This window comes from Dendrobium catenatum, unplaced genomic scaffold (genome assembly GCF_001605985.2).
Source record: "Dendrobium catenatum unplaced genomic scaffold, ASM160598v2 fragScaff_scaffold_1427, whole genome shotgun sequence".
NCBI lineage: Eukaryota > Viridiplantae > Streptophyta > Magnoliopsida > Asparagales > Orchidaceae > Dendrobium > Dendrobium catenatum.
In genome coordinates, this window is record NW_021319889.1 from 1,269,366 (window position 1) to 1,293,792 (window position 24,427).

At 33.6% G+C, this 24,427-nt stretch overlaps 1 protein-coding gene across 1 annotated transcript; it reads left to right on the top strand.

The window, feature by feature from the left end:
- Positions 1-1,758: 1,758 nt before the first annotated feature.
- LOC110099667 (chaperonin CPN60-2, mitochondrial) lies at positions 1,759-19,592 on the top strand. The gene is made up of 18 exons (XM_020826887.2): positions 1,759-1,978; positions 2,077-2,110; positions 2,295-2,426; positions 6,004-6,163; positions 8,560-8,735; positions 8,952-9,047; positions 12,957-13,061; positions 13,132-13,218; positions 13,329-13,418; positions 13,527-13,607; positions 13,695-13,763; positions 15,010-15,087; positions 15,184-15,279; positions 15,881-15,980; positions 16,056-16,159; positions 16,260-16,365; positions 16,460-16,538; positions 19,222-19,592. Exons 1-18 carry the CDS (start codon positions 1,941-1,943, stop codon positions 19,331-19,333), a joined length of 1,743 nt encoding a protein of 580 aa, XP_020682546.1. The 5' UTR covers positions 1,759-1,940; the 3' UTR covers positions 19,334-19,592.
- Positions 19,593-24,427: the final 4,835 nt, after the last annotated feature.

Consider the following 24,427-nt stretch of genomic DNA (forward strand, 5'->3'; position numbering starts at 1 on the left):
ATAATATGGCTTAGAGGACTACTTCATGATTTTCACATTTTGCTACAACATCCAATTGATTTACTTTGTGAAAATACATCAGCAATTGCACTTGCAAACAATCTAGTCTTATATGCGAGGACAAAACATATAGAGATTGATCACTATTTCATTCGAGGTCATATATATAATAACAAAAATACATATCACTCTTGTATCTACTAAAGATAATCTTGCCAATATCCTTAAAAAACTTTTTTCAACAGCAATATTCAAGCAGCTCAAGCACGAGCAGGGGCGGAACCCCATTGGAGTCAGGGTTGGCTATCACTCTTGTGTCTACTAAAGATAATCTTGCCAATATCCTTAAAAAACTTTTTTCGACAGCAAGATTCAAGCAGCTCAAGCACGAGCAGGGGCGGAACCCCATTGGAGTCAGGGTTGGTCCCCCTCAAAAATTTTTTTTAAAAAATTTGTTAAAAATTTTGTTTATATGATTTTTAAGGTAATTTATATCTCTTCATTCATTTTTTGATCTTTATTACTAGAGTTTTTAGGCAATTGCAACTCATGATACATGCTTAGTTTAATCCCACTTTGCTAATTGTAATAATAGAAATATATGCTATACATATATAAGGAAGATATATAAGCTACAGTAACATGAATAATATATAGCGGCATATCCACTTTCAATTGTCTGCATTTACCATTTATTCAATATATATAGTTTTTGGACCTTGTAATAAAATGGAAATATTGATAGTAATAATATTATTATGTTTTCTTACTATTTATTTATTTTCTTTAATACAATTAATCAGTTCTAAATATAATTTGATCTGATTGTAAATAAATTAGTATTGATTGTATAAATAAAATAAAAGAAAGAGGAAAAACCATTAATTTTTTTTTTTTACTTTATATCTCGGGATGTAACACATTTCTTATTAGATTGGAAGGCACGACATCCAAAAAGAACTCGCTCATAGTGAAGGTAAACTATCTTTCTCCTTTCTACGTATTTATTTGTTCTTCTTTCACTCACTCATCTCAGAGTCGCCCTATTTCCTGTTTCACACAAATAAACTGACCCTCGTCTCTCCTTCACTCAACCACTCTACGCTTGCTTGATCTCCCACGTCGTTGTTTTCGAGCCAGACTCCAACAGCTGTACTCTAGCATTTCTTTCCTCTCTACACTATTCATCCGCTCGAACTTCCATTTAATCAGACACATGAGCCAACGGCCCTACCGTCGCTTCCAATTCCTAGCCTGACCTCCCAATCCGCTCCAAGCTAGAGTCACATATTCCGACTACATGCTCCTGAACTAGCCACTGTTGCCCCAATTAGTTGTCCAAATCTATTTAACCGCCTACGACATAGATTTCGGCTACCCATCCCTTCAACCTCTCGAGTCCAACCTGCAAGTATCTTTCTTTCCTCCCCTCAAATAATGTACACCAAACCAAATAATTTCTAAGTGTTCAAAATATACTAATTTTATTTTATTATGCATACCCCCAATAAAAAAATAGTTCATCCATATTTACTTTACAGATAATTAAACAATCTAAAAATATTTATTTTGTACTAAATTTACTTTATAGCAACTAAGCATCCCCTTAATAAATTTTGTAGCCCATTTTCGTTTTTTTTTATAAAATAGCGGTTTTTGTGACGCAAAATTGTCCGCCTAGTAGGTTCTTATTAAAGTTACTTTAACCTGCGGATCATCATATCGAAAACCCTAAACCCTCGCAGATGCTTCTAGAGCCCGACCAGAACTCGCTCTAAAAGAATATCTTAAACTTCCGGCAGCCGCTTTATATCATCCCTCCTCCGCACTCAGACGTGCAAACCCTATACTAAACTGACCATTCGCCGCTCTTGTTCGCTCTTTCCACCTCTCTTGTCAACTCTCTGTCTCTGCGAGAATCTATAGGACAGACTTTCGATATGCATCGCTTCGCCTCGAGCATCGCCTCCAAAGCCCGGTAAGTGAGGCTCTATCTCATCAATGCGACATTTTGGTCTGGATTTTTTCTGATCAGTGGTGGTCGGATCGTGTTTTGGTTTTTCTTCATTTTGCAAGGGTTGCTGGCGGCGGCAGCAGCAGCAGCCGACAGGTGAGTTTTTTTCATTTTATGTCATTAGAGTCAGCATTTTAGAATTTTTTGTTGTTATCTTGGTTTTAATATGAGTTGAAAAATGCAGTTTGATTCGAGATGCAAAACAACGCTGCCTGTTTCATTAAGTTGCGGTTTATTTATTTGTTTGTTAATTCGCTTTGTTTTGCTTGTTTTGTTGCAGATTGGAAGCAGGTTTGCCTGGAACAGAAACTATGCCGCCAAAGACATAAGATTCGGGGTTGAAGCCCGCGCTTTAATGCTAAAGGGCGTGGAGGAGCTCGCTGATGCTGTTAAGGTGACTATGGGCCCTAAGGTATGGTTTCTCCCTGCTTTTCTTTAATTAAAAACTAGCTACCTTAGCTGCCATGTCTGTTGGGGTAGTGATAAGCGAGTAGAATGGCACACGTTGAATCATATTTAGCTTTTTCATACCATACGTTGTTTACCTTGCATTCGAGCTTGAGCCAAGCATTCACATATATTTTTGTACTTCTTTAGAATTGTCTATGATTGGGCTTAAATTGTACTTGACTCTCTTAAATTAATAGAATTTGTGGTTAAAGCAACCAATAGATTAGCTCCTAAATGAACCAGATTTACATGAGATCCCATATAATTGTCATGTTAACAAGCAATTTAATAGGTATAATGGAACATGTAATTAAAAAAAATTGGACTTTAGGGAGGATGTATGACCTCTAATAGCCACCTATGTTAGATGTTTTGTTATTTGCAGGTACGGGGCTCAAGGACTATTCACCTTAAGATGTAACTATCGTATGTGATTCCCTTTCAGCAAAATGTGGAGCACATTTTAAAATAATACTGTACCATCACGTTGTACTGAGCAATCTTTGTATTTTGACTTAGGAAATATTGCCTCCATGTTATCCTTATGATTCAAAACAAATGCCTCAATGTTTAAACTTTTGTTTTGTCAGCGCAACCTCAATGCATAGTGCCATTGACAAATGATTTTTCAATTCTCATATATCGATTTGGCAACTAATTTATACAAACATCACTTAAGACCTCTCCTTCAACCAACTTGTAGAGGCCAAAATTGTTTTCTTTTTAAGACCTACATCCTAGACTTGCCAAGTATCACTTAAACTCCACCCCTCCCCACCACAAAATCTTACATTTTCTCTTAAGTGATTCTATTTTCCTTTGCATCTTGTCTTACTTTTATCTTCTTTCTCAATGAAATTGCCAACTTTAGATCATGCTTTTCAATTTCTTAGCACACACCTCTTAGTGAACATCACATTAAGGTGTCTAATAACCGTCTCGAGGCTACACTTTAATGGTTTGAGTGAGGCTTGTGCTTTGCTTTATTAAATAGTATGCCATGAGGTGATTGTGAGAGAGGGTTGCAATTTATCAAGTATTGAGTGATCAAGGAGATTGAATGATAGGAAGCACAACGGGGAGGGGAGGGTTGTGAGCAAGAAGGCTTGCGATTTTGTGTGAGTGGTTGATTGTGATTGATTGACACTCTTTAATTTTTTTTTATTAAGTATTGATCACAAATGAATTATTGCTTGCGCATCAAATGTTTTTATGAAGGTTTAAACATGTGATATCAGGAACTGTGGTGCTTTGCCTAAACAAAGTGAGGCATAAGCCTTGAAATAGAAAAATTAAGAGCTCATAAAATTACTAGAATAAAGTAATATAGCATAAACTAATCTTTGTGGCTATTTCACTTTGGCAACAAAGTATTTTTATTTAACTTCATTTTTACAATAAGATAATTTTCTACAATTAATGTGGTATAACTTTTTTTGATACAAATAAATAAATAACTAAAATTAAAAATTGACTTAAAAAAATAAAAATTAATTCCAAGACTTTTGATTGACTCTCTCATCTCTTGCACTTGACTCAAAGTTGGTCGTCATCTCTTTTGCTCTTACCATGTTTCACATTCACACAAACACCTTGATAGGAAATACTTGTGTTCGCAAGTAACTCTAAGGTAATACTTGAGTTCGCAAGCAATCCCAACCCAAATCGATATGCAAACAGCAGTGAAACGGCTGTTTGTAGCAGGAAAAACAGCAAAAACCTGCTGTCTACAGCAGGAAATCAGCACAAACCAGGGAAAACCGTGAGAAGAATCAATGCAGGACTTTTATTCCACTAGAAGATGCAACAAAATAGAAAAGATACAATTGATCCTCAATTCGAGAGGAGGATCGATCTCTCCCAAATCTCTAGACGCTGCTAGAGCCCAAAGAAACCTAAATCTAAGAGATCTCAAATTTCAGCCAAATTCAAGATGCCTCAAACCCTAGAAAAATCAACTACTTAATGCATACAATTCAAAAGGAATTCCCTAAACAGTCCCTGCAATCAATTTCCCTCCTAAACTCCCTCAAATTTCCTTCCCGAAACCGTCCCGCAAGGCGCGCGTCTCGCGCGGCTTCCGCCCAGGCGGAAGCTTTCTCCGCTGTTTTGGCGATTTCGCCCGTGAACCGGTCCCGCCTGGACCGGCCGGACCGGTCCAGTGGACCGGTCTAACACACCTGCTCTCACCTTGTTTCACATTCACACAAACACAAAATAAATCTCCTCTAGCTATTGATCTCTCATGCTCAAGCACAAGGAAATCGAGTCAAATACGCTGTTTTGGGCTGAAGAGATATACTATTTAGGTATGTAAATTATGCAAGTATGAAATAATACATTATTATAATATATTGTTATAATTTGTTTTATATGTGGTCATTGAGGCACCGCCTCGATAGCCTTGTGGCATGAACTCTTAAGGATCCCTCACCCACCAAAGAATGCAAGGAATTGTTTGTTTAGAGAAAACATGTTGCTCACTAGCGCTTGCACATTGTCCGCATTTAGTATTGCTTTTGTGTACTACGATTTTAATTACCACATTTTGAAGTAGTGGCCCCAAAACGCTCTAAAATGTGACCATCATAGCATTTATAGCATTAATTGTTTGTTTCCTTATGTGAATCTTGTGCTTTATAACATATAATGTGCTTTGAATGATGAAAATCTTACGCCTTAGTTTTCCCTAAAATTTGATAGCCAAATTCAACTTTTTATGCTGTTCAAAAGGAAGGTTTGGGAAATAAAATAATCAAAAAGCAAAACTGAACTTATCAATTCTCATCTTACTTTACATTTATAGCTTCAAGGCAGACAGGCTTTGCGTCAACTTCTCATCCTTTTTTTTATTTCTTCTCTTTCACCTTAGCTTATCTACAACCTTTTTTCCTATCAACCTTACACATGGCCACTTATTTCTTCGATTATTTACCTTCTTTTCTTCCCATGTAATAAAAGTATTTCACCTATTATTTTATTATTCATTTATATTTTAATAGTTAACCACAACAATAATTTTATGATTTTCAGTTTATCTTAACATCATGTGCTATGTATTTGCTACTTAAATCATTTTAAGTTTGTTCCATAGTACTTGCGGAATGCGATAATATTATATAAAGGTAAAGAGATATTAAAGTACTACTTTTTTTTTGTTAATGTGATCATGCTTTGATACCTTGAATTAATGTGACTAATTGAAAATTGTTAAAACTTGTATTTTGTTAGGCATGACAAATCCTTTTGTTCATTTGTTTTCCATGTGAATGAATTTAATTTATTTTAATCGGTTGCAATAAAATCCGTATTAGTTTCATTTGTGTCAGTTGAAGTATATCTCTCAGCAATTTACTTTATTAGTTTGATTTAAGCTTTTTTAACATCGTTAATTGATGCTGCTCATGTTGCCCAATGTCCAGCCGATATTCAAGTCCAGCTTGTCAGGCACATAACATACTGATATGCCTTTGATACTTGAGATTTATCTAATGCTAATACTTGATGAGTATCTAAAGGTGAGTTATTTTGTTATTAAGGGGCGCAATGTTGTTATTGAGCAAAGCTTTGGTGCACCGAAGGTTACGAAGGATGGTGTAACAGTTGCCAAGAGCATTGAGTTTAAGGACAGAGTGAAGAACATTGGTGCTAGCCTCGTGAAACAAGTGGCCAATGCAACTAATGATGTTGCTGGTGACGGTGAGTTATATAGTTGCATAACTGTTTTCTGCTTTTTGAGTCTAGCGTTTTTTTTTTTTGCAGTTTTCATCTCATATTATGGTGCAGATTGTTTGTGCTTCTGCTTTAATTGGTTTTCAAATATATCTCCATAGACTAGCATACAAACCTATCATCAATTCTTAAAGACGCGCATAAAATGTTTCTAATAAATTTTACAGGAGAACATAGACCATTAATGTAATGCCTGAAATTTATTAATAAAATTATTATGAGCCAATGGACGAACAAAGTTAAGCTTGTCATGTCATAGGGCTTAAAAAATCAGTCCGAACAGTCTTTGAAATTAAAAAAAAAAAAATGGATTGCTGACTTGCTGTCTGCTAATACGCAAGGGAAACAAGTTAATGGTGCATATTTAAATTTTTTGGTATATGTAAATTTTTGGATAAAGAAATGCAAAATGATAATAGCAATTATAATAGTTTTGGGATTATTTTTCATTTTATTTGGGTGCAAGAAGATTTATGAGTTTTTGGTGGGCCCCAAATTGATTCGTAATGGAGTTTACAATTTATTTTAATATGAATTTCTATTTTTTTAGTCAGCAATTGGATTAAGTGGCTAATCAAAATGAGTTTCTAATTGAACAAAATTAAGCAGTTTGTTTTTTTTAACTCGTTAATACTTTTTTTTTTTTGCATATCTCACAAATTGGGTATTTTTGTTATATGTTAAGTTCATTAAACAACTTATGGCTAAACTTGTGATTTTTCTTTATTGTGTATAAATAGAATTATATTTTATAAATGGATTTATGATGCACTGTTTGCTTTAATCTTGAATTGCAGAAGAAATTCGTATTGCTTTTTTGTAGTTTAGATCATTACTTTAGATAATATGCAATCAATTATGAATTTTCAATTCACATGGCATTTGCAAATTTATGTTTCACTTACATTTTGTGTAATAGAGGAATTAAGTTAATGTGTCATACTTTAAAACTATGGGAGCTAATTATGGAGTGTAGGTTGTGGCGTGATACTAATGTTTCTCAAAATAAATTTGGATTCATGACGGGTAGGTTTACTATGGAAGCCATACATTTATTGAGTGGTTTGATGGAGAAATATAGAAAGAATAATGAGGATCTACATATGATATTTATTGATTTAGAGAAAGCATATGATAAAGTTCCAAGGGAAGTGCTAGGGAGAGTTCTTGAAAAGAAAGGAGTTAAAAACGCTTATATTCAAATCATTAAAGATATGTATGCAGGAGCTAGTACTTGTGTCCACATGAAAAAGTTCTTTTACTTTTTCTCTCTCTCACTTATCTGTCGAAGTGTTAGACATACGTATTCTCTCACTCTACTGCCGCGTATATTCTAGCCCACAACAATGCTATAATTTAAAATAATTATAAACCATCTGTCATTGAGCATGCCTCTTATTTCTTAAATGTCCTTGTATATGTCAATTGTCCAAATTTCTTGCCTTATCTCTTTTATCCCCACAACTTCGATTCATGCATGACAACACTACCATAGTATAAATAGGTTTTGAGCTTTTACCCATCCATCTGTGAGCACACTCTCAGAATATATTTAGAAAGGAGAAGAGTTGTTATAGAGAGAGGGAGAGAAAAGCCTAAACATAAAAATCCATATATGGAAATCCTCTTTTGAAGGGTTCACATGAGTTTTAGTTTTTAGTAATAAATTTGTTAACTTTTTTTAAAATGTTTTAGTATAGAATTTCATAATTGTGCAGTTATGACGCCCATATGATATTTACTAGTTTAATGAAAATTTTGCTAGATTTAAATAGTTAATTTCATGTCTTTTATGCATACATCTTAAATAAAAGTTTAATGTTAATTGAATGATACCCATTTTTTATAAAGATTTTTATCGCCAACTGCACTCTGTTTAAAAGTCTAGGAGTGATAGGCTGTAATAAAAATACTTAATTGACAAGAAGTAGCTTTTGAAAGGCTTTTGAATGCTTCTTTATGTGTAATGGCTTGAATCTTATCAGGGAACTCTAAAGTTGAGCATGCTCATATTGATTTACTTTTGTAATGGATGATCATTTGGGAGGGAGTTTCAAGAAATGAAAATCCGTGATGTTCATCTAAATATGAGCTAGGCTGGGTCGAAGCAAATAATATCTCCTAATGTATATGATTGGTGTTACAATTAACATGTCATTTGTCTCTCAATTTCAGATTAGTTACCACTTCGAAGTGTTGGCATAAGATTTCTCAAGCATTTGGGATGTTTGTGTCACACACAGGATATCTATGCATTAATCTTATTCATAAACTATTATCGTTACTTATTAAGCTTTATAAATCTCAATTTGACAATATGAGACCTTACTAGTTTTTAGCTTTTTTTTTTTAACTATACACAGGTACCACATGTGCAACAGTCCTTACTAGAGCAATTTTTGCTGAAGGATGTAAGTCAGTGGCAGCTGGGATGAATGCAATGGATCTAAGGCGAGGTATTAGCATGGCTGTTGATTCTGTTGTTACCAACCTTAAGAGTAGGGCAAGAATGATCAGCACCTCAGAGGAGATTGCTCAGGTTTTTCCTCCCATATTAGCTGTCTCTCTCTCTCTCTTCTCTATAGATCCATATATATATATATATATATATATATATATATAGACACACACACACACAGATGCCATCTGATCATTCTTTTATGTTTCTTCTTTTTGTGGTCATTGTTTTCTGCTCCTTCCATTGTTGAGGTGAGGTAGATACTATGGTTTTCATGCTATAATTTTTCATTTAAAGGTTGGTACAATTTCTGCAAATGGAGAGCGAGAGATTGGAGAACTAATTGCAAAGGCAATGGAGAGAGTTGGCAAAGAAGGCGTCATCACAATTGCTGTAAGTTGCTTTTGAAGGCTTACTAGATTTCATATTACTTGTACCTTGGAGACTGCTGATATATAAGCCCTTAGAAATTTGTATTCATGAATATGTTTTGATTTATTTGATGTAAGAAAATTATGTGGTGGAAAGGGATTTTCATATTTGTTTGAGTGGTGCCTGATTGAGCTTGAATATAAGAAGGCAGATGCCTTTTTCATGTCTACCATTAATTTAGACTTTATTTTAGATTTAACCTAGTTGAAATTGTTTCTGACAAATTTGTGCATGCGTGGGATTATTATTCCTCTTATATCCTTAAAAGATAGGCTAATTGAATTCATATTGTGCTTACAAGTTATTACCTTTGCTTGAATCTATATGAGATGGTGATATTTTCTTTAGATCTATTATTTACTTGTTGAATTAGTGCATTCAATGATTACCAGTGTCAACTTTTTTGGCCGTGGCTTTCTTCATTTATTGATCAATGTACTAGAATGTACTAGACTAAGATTTGTTTGGGACAGTTTTTTTACTGCTTTATAAAGTAGTTTTTAGTAAAAAAAAATTCTTAAAAGGAGCAAAAAAATAGTGGCTAAAAATTATTCCAAACAAAGCCTAATGCACATTGATATAGATACCAGAGAATGACAGACAGGTCTTGCAGGAGACATATTCAGCATTATAATAGTCAAATCAATATTTAATTTTGTAAACACCTGAGTGAAATGATATGCTAACTTTTGGCGTTAACAAGAAATGATGTAAACTATTATGAATGAAAATTGCTTTTTTTTTTTGGAAGAAATTCCCTTTTTCCAATGTTCAAATGGTATATGTATTAAATAATTCTCATATGGCTTTTTATTTAAAGGCCCGTGCTTTTTTTACTTCTAATTAGATTTCTTTTATATTTTAAGGCTTACTAAGTTGCTGAAGTTTTCTTCTAGAAGGATAGAAAAGGTTTTCATAATTGGTATGTACTAGTTTACTGGTACACCTAATCATGAATCTATCTTCAATTTCCCTTTGAAACAAATCTATTATTTGATTGTAAAGTTATCTCCGCTCTAATGGTTGAAACATTAAATTGCACTATCATATAATGCTTAGTAGATGAAAAGCCTTGAAGATGTCATTTTGCTTGATTTTTTGATAAATTTATGGTATTACATACTTGAAAGGTGAAAAATATTTTGTTGCTTAAGTTTCATTTTAGAAGGATAGAAAAGGATTTCATAGTTGGTATGTACTAGGTTACTAATATACAAAATAAACAACATCAAGCCTTTATACCAGTAGATAGGATCAGCTACATGAGTCCTTTTTCTCCATTGTGTCCTGTTAAGTGTCATTTTTAATATTTTCTAACAAAGTTTTTTAGGTCTATCTCTACCTTTTTTAACATAAGCCAAATCTAATACATTTATGCTCCTAACTGAGCCATCGGAAGGCCTCCGTTTTATGTGACCAAATCATTTAAAACCAATGTTTAAAATTGCGTATTCGAGGATTGAGGCGTTTTTCATTCGTGAGGCGAGGCGTAAGCCTCAAGGCGTTTTGAGGCGTAAGCCTCAAAATCAAAAGATTGCGTAAATATAAAATGATAAATTTGTTATATGCTAATGAGTGAATAATATAAAACATAAAAAAGCATAAGATATGAAGTGAAATCAAAATATCTCAATAATAAGACAATATGAAATATAGATAAACTCAAAATTATATCTTTCTGAAATCCCAGTATTATTTTCATTAACACATAATTATGAATTCCAAAAATAAATAGCAATGATATATCACATAAGAACTCATAAGTCATCAACACTGTCATCACTAAGGGGTTTTTCATTTAAATCATTATTATGGTGAACTGCTCTCTCCCCTTCCTCCTCTCCTATAGAGTCCAATGTCGGGCATTTACTTCAAGATTTATGTAAGTTTTAATATATATAGCGTGAGGCGTAAGCCTCATGCCAGTGAGGCGAGGCGGGCCTCAACCAAGTTGAGGTGCAAGCCTCATAAAAAAAACTCGAGGCGTAAGCATCGAGGCATTTTTTACTGGAATTGCGCAAAGGCGGGCTTCAAGGTGAGCCTCATATTGTGCAATTTTAAACCATGTTTAAAACGACTCTCTCTAATCTTATCTTCCACTAGAGCTACTCCAACCTTTTCACGAATATGCTCATTTCGGATCCTGTCTTTAAGAGTAAAGCCACTCATCCATCTAAGCATCTTCATCTCTGTAACACTTAACTTAATATTATGCTTCTCTTTTAATGGACAACACTCTGCACTGTAAAGCATTGTCGTTCTCACCACCATCTTATAGAATTTTCCCTTAAGTTTGAGGTGACTTTTCTATCACACAAGCCCGATGCATTCCTCCACTTCAACCTTCCAACTTGAATTCTACTAATAATATCACCATCTATTTCACCATCACTCTAAACGATAGACCCAAAATATCTAAAATATGTACTCTTATTAATGGTTTGATCACCCAAAGTCACAATCCCCCTGCTAGATTTATTACTATTAAAATTACACTCCATATATTTAGTTTTAGATCTACTCAAATGAAAATCTTTAGACTCTAAGATTGATCTTCATAATTAAAGTTTACCTTCAACTCCCTCTCTAGTCTTATCAACAAAAAGAATATCATTAACAAAAAGCATACACTAGGGAACTAATATACCTTTGAAAAAAAATCTATTTTTTGATTGGAAAGTGATATCCGCTTACACATTCAATTGCACTATAATATGATGTTAAGTAGAGGAGAAACTTTGAATATGTCATTTTACATGATTTTTTGATAAATTTTATGCTATTGTGTACTTGAAAGGTGAAAAATATTTCTAACACATTTGGTCTCATAACTTGTTGAGGCTTTTAATTATGCTAGAACTTCCTTATACATATCTTAACGTATTCAACATTGAAATTGCTTTTAAATCTTACTTGTATGCTTGTATGTTTGATAGGAATGATTCTGTTCACTGGCCTGAAAACAAGTTTACTTAAAATTCTTTTTGAACTCGCAATCCATTGTACAGATTTTCACGAGTACTGGAGTTTATTAATACATTTGGTTAATGGCATGTTTTATGTTATGGTTATGCATTAATTTTTTGTTGCAAATGGACCATGAAATATTTTAAAGTTCAAAAATATATTTGAATATTTTGTTATATTGAAAGTTGAATTATTAGAGGATGGGACAAGAAATGATTATAATCAGTATTGTGTCCATGTTTTTTTCTATACAAACGGAATTGAAACATTGATGCTGATGCATTCTAGCTTACATGGAAACTAGCATGTGTGTATGAGGGGTGGATGTATGTGTTATTACTGAGGTTACTTGGGTTTCTTACTGGAGTTAAGTAGCCATGCTACTAACCTGAATTTTCTTTTCACATGTAAATGCTGCTCTTTAATTAAGTATTGGATTATATAGCCTTGAAGAGTTGTTGGTGCATGCTAATAATTTTGGTTAAATCTGATTTCGCTTGAGCATGGAAATTATAATGATTCTAGTGGAAAATTTGACCTGTACTTGTGCAATATGTCGGATAAACCTTACTGCACATTTAATTAATGTGTGAACATAATAGTTATGCATTAAATTTTACTGTTTTAAAGGTTAGCCTGGATTGGAAGTTAAGTACGATATGCTTTGCATAATTAACCGTTCTATTAGGAACTACAGCTTCTTATTCTTTTCATAATGTTTTCTACTCATCTCGGTATAAATAAGCCATATAATCTTAGATTCTTTTTTGATCAGTCATGCACCGAACTGGAACTTGCGCTTTACTTTCTCTTCACGCTGACAACTTGATTTTTATGGCGCAAGTAACGTCAGATTTGGTTTGTAAATTAGTAGATTAACTGTATTTTGAAATACTCTCTCAGGATGGCAAAACTCTTTACAACGAACTGGAGGTGGTTGAAGGAATGAAACTTGACAGGGGTTACATATCACCGTATTTCATCACTAATCAGAAAAACCAAAAATGTGTAAGTACTACTCTATGACATTGTCAATTTGAAAGTGATTCTACAATTGATTTTGTATCTTCATTTCTAGGAATTGGAAGATCCTCTTATTTTAATCCACGAGAAGAAAATTTCAAGCATTAATTCTGTGGTGAAAGTTTTGGAGTTAGCATTGAAGGTATTTTATTTTATTTTTCAGCTTCATTTCCATTTTTCTTTTTCAAACTATATGAATAAATACGAGTCCTTAATAAATTCATTTGATTCTCTGTTATCTTTTTAATGCAGAGGCAGAGGCCTTTGCTCATTGTTGCTGAAGATATAGAAAGTGATGCGTTGGCAACATTGATCCTTAACAAGCTTCGAGCTGGAATCAAAGTTAGTTTTTCCCCTAGTCTTATTAAACTTCTAGTGTTTTTGAGTGTTTTAGGAAATTTTCAATGGATAATTTAGCCAAATTCTTAGGCGGCTCTCTTGTTCATTTAGGTTTGCGCCATCAAGGCTCCTGGGTTTGGAGAGAACAGGAAAGCTGGTTTGCAGGACCTTGCTGTTCTCACTGGTGGTCAGGTGCGATAATTCACTGGATATGTTGATATATTTTATCTCACTCATTACCGGTTACGCAAATCATTATTTTTGCTTCTTGGCTTGTAGCTCATCACCGAGGAACTTGGCATGAACCTTGAGAAAGTTGAACTTGAAATGCTTGGGTCATGTAAAAGGGTGAGTACGACTTTCATTATACTTTTATTTTATTTCAATTTTTCATTTGACTTCCACTCTGCGTACAGTAGTAACATAGTTGGGGTGTATGGCAACTGATCTTTAGTTTTCTGTTATGTTCTTACAGCTCATTTTGCCTTTGGATAAATCCTTTATTTTGGAAATCTTACCAGAAATATTAGTGCATTCCAAAAGCTTTTAACGAATTTGTCTTCCTTTTCATCATGCTCTCTTGCTATCCTCATTGTATATTATTTTCTCATTATTTGCAACTATAAATGATCTTTTGATATTTCAAGTTTCTTAGGGACTGTTTGGGGTCATTTCTATTTTTTGTTTTTATTTTATTTATCCATGTTTTTATATAAAATAAAATATATTTAGTATCTTCAAATGTGTTGTTCTTGTTTTTATGGAATATTAAATAAATTGATTTATAGGATAGTTGTAACAATTATCGATAAGACAAAGGCAGCAGTGGTGGTTGGTTGTGATGTCTGTTTACTTTTTGCAGAATTATTTAAAAAGCATCAAAATTATTTTGAGTGTTTTTAAATTAATTGGATTTGTTTTTAAGTATAATGAACAAAAATAGTTAAAAAGTACGCTAAATATGCATGCTTTTTAGAAACCAAAATAAAAACAGAAGTGATCCCACACAGATCTCTTCCCTTTATTCTTTCTGATGTGGTTCGCCTTTTTTAATCTTTTTTTAAAAAATTTGCTCATCACAACAAAAACGTAAATCTTTCTTGATTTTACTGCATCTGGTAATGTTTTCTTCATATAATCTTTGGGTTAAGTAATTTATGTTCGAGTCTGATACATGCAATAGAAAAATGCTGCACCGTGTTTGCACTTATTTCATGTAATCATGATAAGAGTAAACCCAATATTGTAGCTTGCTATCTGTGAGATCGACTATTTCGTAACACAAAGTAGCTATAAATATTCCTAATTGAAAATTTATCATCCTCTCCCTCTCTCTCTCTCTCACAAGCACGCACCCAATATTGTAGTAAGCAATGGATGTGCTACATATGAACCATATATTGATGATTGCAGAAGGACTAATGCATGCATGTACACAGTTTATATGTATTTGTCATTGGCCTATAGATGTATTTATCATTGACCTATATATGGTTAAATATCTCTGCTATTTTTAGGATAATTTATCAACACTTTTAAAAAGTGTATTAATATAATTGTACTAGAAGCATAACTGGATGACTGATAATTTCAGGTGACAGTTTCCAAAGATGATACTGTTATACTTGATGGTTCTGGTGACAAAAATGCTATTGAAGAGAGATGCGATCAGGTTTTTGCAATATTCCACTTGTTTCTTCATGTTTTTTTTTTTTTTTTAATAAGAAGGTGGACATTAACATGTTACTAATGTTCCTTTATTCTGCAGATAAGATCTACTATTGAGTCGAGTACATCTGACTATGATAAGGAGAAGTTGCAAGAGAGGTTGGCTAAGCTCTCTGGTGGTGTTGCTGTTCTAAAGGTTAGATTTCTTTCAAAATTGGTACAAGATGAGGAAATGCAAAAGCTGTATGTCTATTAATAGCTACCGTTGCCCTTCATCCATATTATCATCCTTGTATCTTCCTGTGATCACAGTTCCATAGCCAGTTAAGTCCTGATCTATATGATGGATATCGAAAGTTTATGATCTATTTGACTCATTGCTCAGTTGTTTCATGGTTGGTCCTGCAACTGTGGAGGCGAATTTTTAGCTTTCCCAGAGGATTGAACCTTGTCATATTTTTGGTCCTGCAAAATACCTGAGTTTTTGGTGTGTTATTTTCATGGTCATGTTAATATGCTAATATGATGGTTGAAGATCTGTGATTATAAAATGGGTTTACTTGGTTTACATATGTTTTGTGAGCACGCTCAAAATTGTATGATTGCTACCCGACTCTATGATGGCACGGATCACAATTCCATATATTTCCTTTTGTTTTTTTTGTTAAATTTAGGAATTTGGATTGTTTAGGTGCCATCTAGATGGTTTTACTGTTTTAGATTATAATATTGTTCAGTTGAAAATGTTCATTTTTATCAATTCAAGGCATTCATTATTTGTGCTTGCAAATCTCCAGATAGGAGGGGCAAGTGAAGCTGAAGTTAGCGAGAAAAAAGATAGAGTAAATGATGCTCTGAATGCTACCAAAGCTGCTGTTGAGGAGGGAATCGTACCAGGTTCTAGTTGTGAAATTTGACATGATCTTATCTTCTCTTGACCACTAAGTATGTGTTCTAATACTTATTGTGCAGGTGGAGGTGTTGCCCTCCTCTATGCGTCCAAGGAGCTGGACAAGTTGCATACTGCCAACTTCGATCAGAAGATAGGAGTGCAAATTATTCAAAATGCTTTGAGGGTAAGGAGAATTTTAGTATTTCTGAAAAGTGAGATTGATCTAGTTTTTCCAATTTATTACTGTTTAGGTCATCTAACTTTTTTTTTGGGTCATATTGCAGACCCCAGTGTACACTATTGCATCAAATGCAGGTGTAGAGGGAGCCGTGGTTGTGGGAAAGCTCTTGGAGCAGGATAGTCCCGACTTAGGATATGATGCAGCCAAAGGTTGTCACTCTTGAAATTTCTATTGAACCTGTAGAAATTTGTTCGCTAATGCTTTTTTTTAAACACAATTCTCATTTGATGCTGTTCTATCCAGGTGAATATGTTGACCTGGTGAAGGCTGGTATTATTGATCCCCTGAAAGTAATTAGAACTGCATTAGTGGATGCTGCAAGGTAAGTGATGATCCTTTTTATCTATCCCACCCATGCCAATTGATGTTCAATTGTTCAGTGAAGGAGTAATGGGAAATTTCCAAAATGTTGCATTCTTGGGCATTACTTCTGTTACTTCTAACAATTTCATTTTATTTTTAATTATTATATAATGTTAATTTCTTGAGACAATTCTGATTTTCATTTAATACATGCCTGAAATATTTTCTCAACCAATATATAACATGATATAACTTTTTTTTTTAAGTTCTGCTTTGCATAAATTTGGAAGAAATTTATCTTTAACATGCATTCAACTAATATGGATTATAGTACATTCTTGTTTCTTTTATTTATTTTTAAGAAATTTATCTAGTGAAGGAGTAAACGCTTAATTGACCGCAAATAGTTTATTAATTCAATTAGTCATTATAATAATTCAATTGCACACATGGATCTTTATTTATAAAAATAGGGTTATGAGGATATGTCCAAGCATTTAAAATTTGTCATATTTACTTCTATCAAATGTTTAAATTTAAATTTTTTTTATCCATTAGAAGAGAAAAATGTAATAAATAAATGATTAATTTTTAAAAATTATGAAAAAAATGGTTTTAATTAAAATTGGATCAAATTGGCTTGAAAATGAATTTGATTTAAATATATTATGGCCTAATTTAGTTTTTTGTAACTAGATAATAGTAATTTGTGTTTTTGTGGATTGATTTGGAATGTTTAGAAGAGGCCATTTTGCTCAAACTCTGTTGGAGCGAGAAAATTTTGGCTTTCTCGTATGCCACACTAAGCTCTGTGAATCATCTCTTTTCCCCTGGGGCATTTTGATCTCTTTATACTTATGAGTTCTTTATCAATTTTACTAAGCTTTACCTCTTTGTGTTTTCATCTCTTTTTGGTCTATGGGCCTGTTTGGTTTGCATGTATTTAGGGTTTAAAGTAATCCAAATATAGGGGTATTAAAAAATTTTGGTGTTTGGTTTGAACTTAAGTAAAATGTGAGTGTAAAGGAGTATATTCCAAATACCTTAGATAGTGCATTTTGAGTGTATTTGAAATTCCTCCAATTTGAATGATTTTCAAATGCACCCACGATTTTATTGCCAGCCTTAATACGATCATTTGAGTTGATGCCATATCAGCTCAAAATTGAATCATTCATAGTTCTAGGTAGGGTGGCGTGGGTGTGGGAACAGAGCTTGCTTTGTTCGAAGATTTTTAAAAGATTGTTGCAATCTTCTTACTTCAATCTTTAATTTTTTTCTCTCTAATCAAGTTTTTCGAGCTTTCTTTAAATTGACAAAGATTTGCATCACTTGGCTTTTCACTTGATATTATAAACTTGTTCTTGACATTTTTCAAGTATCATTCCATTTGACATGATATTCTTAACATCCAAGTAAATAAATAGAACTAGAATGATTTCATCTATGAAAGCCACGATTGTAATAAAATTTCCTTTTGTAGAAGGGAAAATATTAATATTTAAACATTCCTTGATAAGATTGTATGCCTTTAATGTTGAAAATAAACTAATAAAATATATTATGAGATAAATCCAAAATTTAAGTTGTAAGGGAGTCTCCAGCCAAACTCCAAACGACTGTAAGGTGTAGCTGGTTTGTTCCATTCGAACATCAAAAAAATTGTTAATCGGTGGAGGGTGAACAGTGCTACGTAGGGGTGTAAACGAGTCGAGTCAAGTTGAGTATTTGCCTTATCAAGCCTAGCTCGTTTAATCCTTATTGAGCTCGAGCCTTATATTGAGCTCGATTAGTGGGCTCAAGATCGACTAGTTTAGAAAATATCAAGCTCGAGCTCGACTCGAAAACTCGAGCTCGTTTGAAAAGCTTGAGCTCGAGATCGAGATCGAGTTCGTTTGAAAAGCTTGAGCTCGAGATCGAGATCGAGCTCGTTTGAGAATCACCAACGCATGTGATGCGTATTATTATATATTTTATCGAGTAGCTTGATAAGCTTTCGAGTCGAGTCGGGTTGATCATTTGAGCTCGATTGTAGGCTCGAGCTCGAAGCTCGATAAGCTGGGCTCGCGAGCTTGTTAACGAGACGAGTTCAAGCCGGCTCACGAGCCAGCTCACGAGCCGGCTCGGTTCACTTACACCCTTAGTGCTACGCTAATATTGTTGTTGCACTATTCACCTACGCGATTTTTTTTTGTCTCAATCGGATTTGTTGAAGAAATGCACGAAAAAGGAGAAAGATGGTTACCTTCGCAGAAGTGTGCAAAATGGAGTTCGATTGGAGATGGGTCACGACATTTTTGAGTTTCACTGCATTTTGGAGTGAAAAATAGGATTTTCAGTTGGAGATGCCCTAACTTGAAATATTCTACTACCCTAGAAAGGATTATTCACCCATCCTTATGTGAAAGTCACATTTATTATACCCTTGGCCACTTTTTTCAACATTTGCATAATCTACATATTTCTTATCATACAATTCAATATGCTTTATAACCTCATTATGTGTATTATGTACCGTGCAAATGTTGTAAGAGACTCAAAACATAAATCCAATGGTAAATGAACAAGATATATAGAATATTTAGGGTTTAGGCCTAGAATAATTTCAAATGATCTCTCATCTTTTGTCATGCCTATTTAGGCTTTATAGTCTTCTCTCCAATTCCATCTATACCTTATATAACCTCACTTTCACGTTGCAGTGTTTCTTCTCTAATGACCACAACAGAGGCTGTGGTTGTGGAGCTGCCAAAAGATGAGAAAGAAGCTGCTTCCTCTATGGGTGGTGGTGGCATGGGTGGACTTGACTACTAATATTCACTCGTCCTTGCAGCAGTTTCACATCGAACTCTACAGTATGTATTGGATAAAAGGATTTCTTGTTACTTCTCCAATTTGTCCTAATTTAGGCTAATCAATTTTGTTCTGAGGCCAACTATTTATTCAATCTGGATTGCTGGGTTTTCCTTCTGTGGCTATAACTATGAATACCATCTTAACTTGTGGTTATGCTAATATTGATTGCATCATACCAATGTGGAAATAAGAAAAATGGATTCTGAGTTTTAATGGCTTGGTTTGGATGTTTTTGGTCAAATTTTGTTCATGGTGGATTCTAAAATAGTTGAATTTCTTTTGAGATGAATGAAAAAAATGGAATATACAAAGAATCAATTAAAATTTATATTATCTCAAAATAAATTCGATAATTTTAATTTTATCTTGAGCTCTTTGTTTCTATCACAGTTAAATAGCTTATGGTTTTGTTTGAGACGGCTTTTTTGTTAGTGTCTAAAACAGTTTTTTATTATTGAATTTTTTTTAATTAGAAATTTTTGTATATTGCACAGAATAATCTCTCAACTACACATTAATCTCATCGACCTAAATTGGCTTTGAAGCCTGTCCAACACTGGCCTATGTATCAGTATCTTAACATAGATTTTTATTTTTGGGCCATTGAAATTAAATAGCTTTAAACTATCTAATTTTGGCAAATTCAATCCAACCACCCAAAATGAATTGCAGGACTCTTAATAGTAGTGGTTGGATGGTTTTAAAAATGAAAAAAAATATAATCCAAAAGAAGACCAAACAAGCTACTACTCCTCATAGTTTTTGTCTATTTAGTTTCCCGAAAAATTTTGCAAATTAAATGCATAGTAATAAATTTGATCAACTTGTTGTCATTGAGGGCCTACTGTTTTGAAGAAGTATTTGATGGCCGATTCTGGGGAAGTCTGTCTGTGCCAAATTCCTTTAAAATATAATTGAGGTAAAGCAAATCCTTTGAACAAGTCATTGAGAGGATTAATTATTCTGTGCGGACACGGAATATCGTTCCGAGATCTATCAGAATGTGCCACATCATTTCTTCACTCGGTACTGCTATCGTGACGCATTCTGCATTCGGTCTCTACACAAAATAATTTCTCCATTGAGAGAGGCCATTTTCTAAGGGTGGAAATCAACTAATGATTGATTGAAAGCGATGAAATTGTATAATGAGTTTTATAAGAGAGAGAGAGTCATAATATGCACTAAAAAAATTAGAGTAGAAGTGAATGAGAAGTAAATTTTTTTAAGGGAGCGTTTCAAAAAATAGTCGGCCCTTGTAAACTTTTTAAGAGAGTTTCTCTCTCTATGTCCTAGTTAACCCCTCCTTATGTTCCTAGAGTTAATATATTGGCAATTGGCATCCCTACTTTGATGATTTTTGCAAAATATAATAGTTGTCTAGAACTCGGTGTTTGTGTGGAGAAAAAATGTTCTTGCCATTTAGTTTGTTTAGAGGTGCCCAAAAATTTTGGAAAGAAAGAGTTGAATAGTGACATAGTAATAGGTGAAGATGAGTTTACAAATGGGTGAAGTGTTGTAGAACTGATGTGAGTAGAGATGAAAAGTGGGAGTTATATGAGCGAGAGCGTGTTAGAAGGAAGAAAATAAGAATGAGCGATACATAAGATAAATTAAAGCTTCAATGAGTTAGAGGGAGATCCAAAGGAGTAAGAATTTACAACGAGCAAGTGGTGCAAACCTAACTTATAACCATGTTAAAGACGAAGTATCACGATGTATTAAAACTTCAATGAGTTAGAGCGAGATACAGAGGAGTAAGAATTTACAACGAGCAAGTGGTGCAAACCTAACTTATAACCATGTTAAGGACGAAGTATCACGATGTATTCATTCATTAGGAAAGCTCCCCAATGTATAATAGAGAAGAAAACATATACAACATATAATATCAAACAAATTATCCCTCTAAATATTTTCCTATAGTAACCTAATTTTTCCTCTTATGAAGGAAAAAAAATTTAAAAAAAACAATACTTATGAAGGAGTTTTCCATATTTATTGTAAAAGGAGCCTTTATTAACACTCAACTTATAGCTAAATTTATCAAATTTAGTCACAGCTGTACTAAAGTCACATTAATTCATTCTACTCTTGATTTTATGTTATTATTACAGTCCTATTGTCATATCTTATTTTAAATATATTAAGTTCGTTTTAATTTATTTAAAAAATAGATAAATTTGGGGCAGTGAGCAATGTTTCCATGCAATTAATTTGGAATGCTCCAAATTCAAGCGAATAATAAATTCCTCATAAAACGAGTTAAAATACTTTAAATTTATTACTTAATAAGCATTTGACGCTTTTTTTTTACTTTCTATCCCAAAAATTATGGGCATTGAAGATCAGTATCTTCTTCGCAGAAGCAATCGAATGGAGTGATGGTTACTGCTCATGTATGATTAAAGGGCATTGGTGTAGGCTGGGATATTCACGGCGGTAGAGTGTGTAAATTTTTTGTTTTAGCAATGCAAGAATATTCAATACACAAAGATATAGTTGAAGATAGAGAAAAAAAATACTGGATTTTTTTTTATGTGGATAACCCGAAGAGGGAAAAACTTTGGGGCCTCGCTCAGGTGAAAAGATTCTACTAAATTTAAGTGAATTATAAAGGTTGATTGATCTCTTAACTCAGAGGTGGTGCAATTACAATAGATTTGAGAGTTTGGAAAAAGTCGGACGATGGTCAAGAGAAAGTCCGAAAACAGTCATACAGTAGTCCAACGACGGTGGGTGGTCGGGTGGAAGTCCAGTAGCGGTCAATGACAGGGGGGTAGTCGAATGGCGGTCGGGCGGAGGTCCAATCCGGTCAGCTGATGGAAGTTCACCTGCGGTGGTGCTTAAGTGGAGCTCAAGATTCTTGAAGCTTCAGTGCTCTCTCCAATCTCCAGCCAAAAGTCCTCCTTCATGTAGAGTGGAGGTCTATTTATAAATTTTTGTGAGTGATATACCCTATAAATATGAAGAAGATCTAGGGCAGATTCAGAGTGTTTCATTGGATGGCCCATATTGATTCCACCACTTATGAAGTATTTTTTTTCAGCATTTAAGTGTCTTAATGGTCTCAAAACTAAGCGATCTTGAGGTTGTTGCATTTGTCTTGTCGATCCACTTGATTCGACTATAAGCATGTCATATTTAGTGATCATTTTTTCATCCGATAATTATTTTAACCTTCGAAATACGCTTCAGTCCCTTGATTTGAACCCGTTTGGGCTGGGATTGGATCTATTTCGGGGTCATTGGGTTTGCTTCCTTGAGATGTTCAATTTAGCTATAAGTTTGTTGAAATCAAAGTTTACATGATTCCAATTTTAATTTTGAAAGTTTCTAACTTGAATATACCTCAAGATTCGTGCCTGATCGAATTAATTTTCAATGATGTATCAGTCATGACTTCTAAATTTTTATAGGATTGCTTGAATCTTGGGATCACTTATTATCTGTACAATTGAGTTCCATTATTAGACCAACTCAATTCGAGCATCATTACATGTGTATGTCATCCGCCGCCAGCTCTAATCGAATGCAAAACACCTCGGCAATTTTACGAGTTGAATATGGTGATGTCAATATTTGCATTGCACTATTCACAGATGACTTTTATTTTTTTTTTAATACGAAGAAAATTTGGTTATTAAGTTTAGGTTCTTTATTATTAATTTTTAAAATTAATAAATTATAAATGCATTATTTTAAATTTTTTAATGTAATCCATTTATTTAAATTAGGTTATTCATTTTAAATAATTTATAAACACATTTATGTGCTTTAATGTAATTTTATTTCATTTAATAAATATTTATTTTATTAAGTGCATAATTGTATTCTGAATTAATTTATCAAGTAAGATTTATTTTTTAATAAAAAAATTATATGTAGACCTAATTCAAAATTTTGATAAATATAAAGATATGATTACAAATAAATATAAAGAAAAAAGATGAGAAAAATATACTTAGAATATTATTTTTATGTTGAGAAACAGAGTTCGATTGGAGATGAGTTATTGTATTTTGGAGTGTTAATGAATTTTGAAGTGGAAAATGAATTTTGGAGTGTTAATGAATTTTGTTTGGTTTGTAATTTTCCAACCTTTTTTTTTCTCTTAGAAGCTGATTGGTTTGTTGAAAAATAAATGAAATGTATTTGAAATGTTTTGGTCTTGTTTGAATAAGTAGTAAGCAAATGCAGAGGATTCTTTTATTATTATTTTTTGCTTGAAGTAAAATGATTGCAATGTAAACTCCAAAGATGTTAGTAGTTAGTGGTTGGTGGTGGGGGGATAGTTGTCAAACAACACTAATGGGAGGGCGAGTGGTTGCTAGTGGCGATTAGAGTTGGAGCGATGGCTAGTGGGGGTGGGTGATGGTGACAATGGATGACAACCCATGGTAGGCGGCGGTGGAGGTTAGTGATGGGGGTGGTGCAAGCGTTGACTATTGTGACTGGATGTGGGTAGTTGTTGTGGTCGGTGGTGGGTAGTGGGCAACGACATTGGCCGGAGGTGGGCGGTGGTGGCGATGGTAGTGGCTAAAGATAAGCGGTGGCCAATGACGATGACGGAGCTCATAGGTAGTTGTCATCAACTGTGACATGGTTGGTGGCTAGTAACGACAACAAACAACTAAATATGGCAGTGGCCGTCGAGTGATGGTGGCGACCAAAGGTAGGCGATGGTTGGTTGCAGTAGATGTCGATAACTAGAGTGGCGATGGCGGTCGACAGACTAATTGGGTGGTGATAATGGCTATAAATTTATAGTGCGTTTGGAAATATCTAAAATATGAAGAATTTCAAATACATCAAAATTGAACTAGGAAATAAATTTTAAATGCATCAAAATTTTATGTTGCATTTATTTTACTTTAAACCAAATATAAATATTCTCAAAGCACGTGCATTTGAAATACTTTGCATTCATTTTATTGCAAATCAAACAACTACTTAATAGAATTGTATTTTCTATTTTGCTTCATCTCAATAGTAATTTCTTTTTTGTTCAAAATTTTAAGATTTTTTTTTAAAATTTTTCTCCTAAAATTA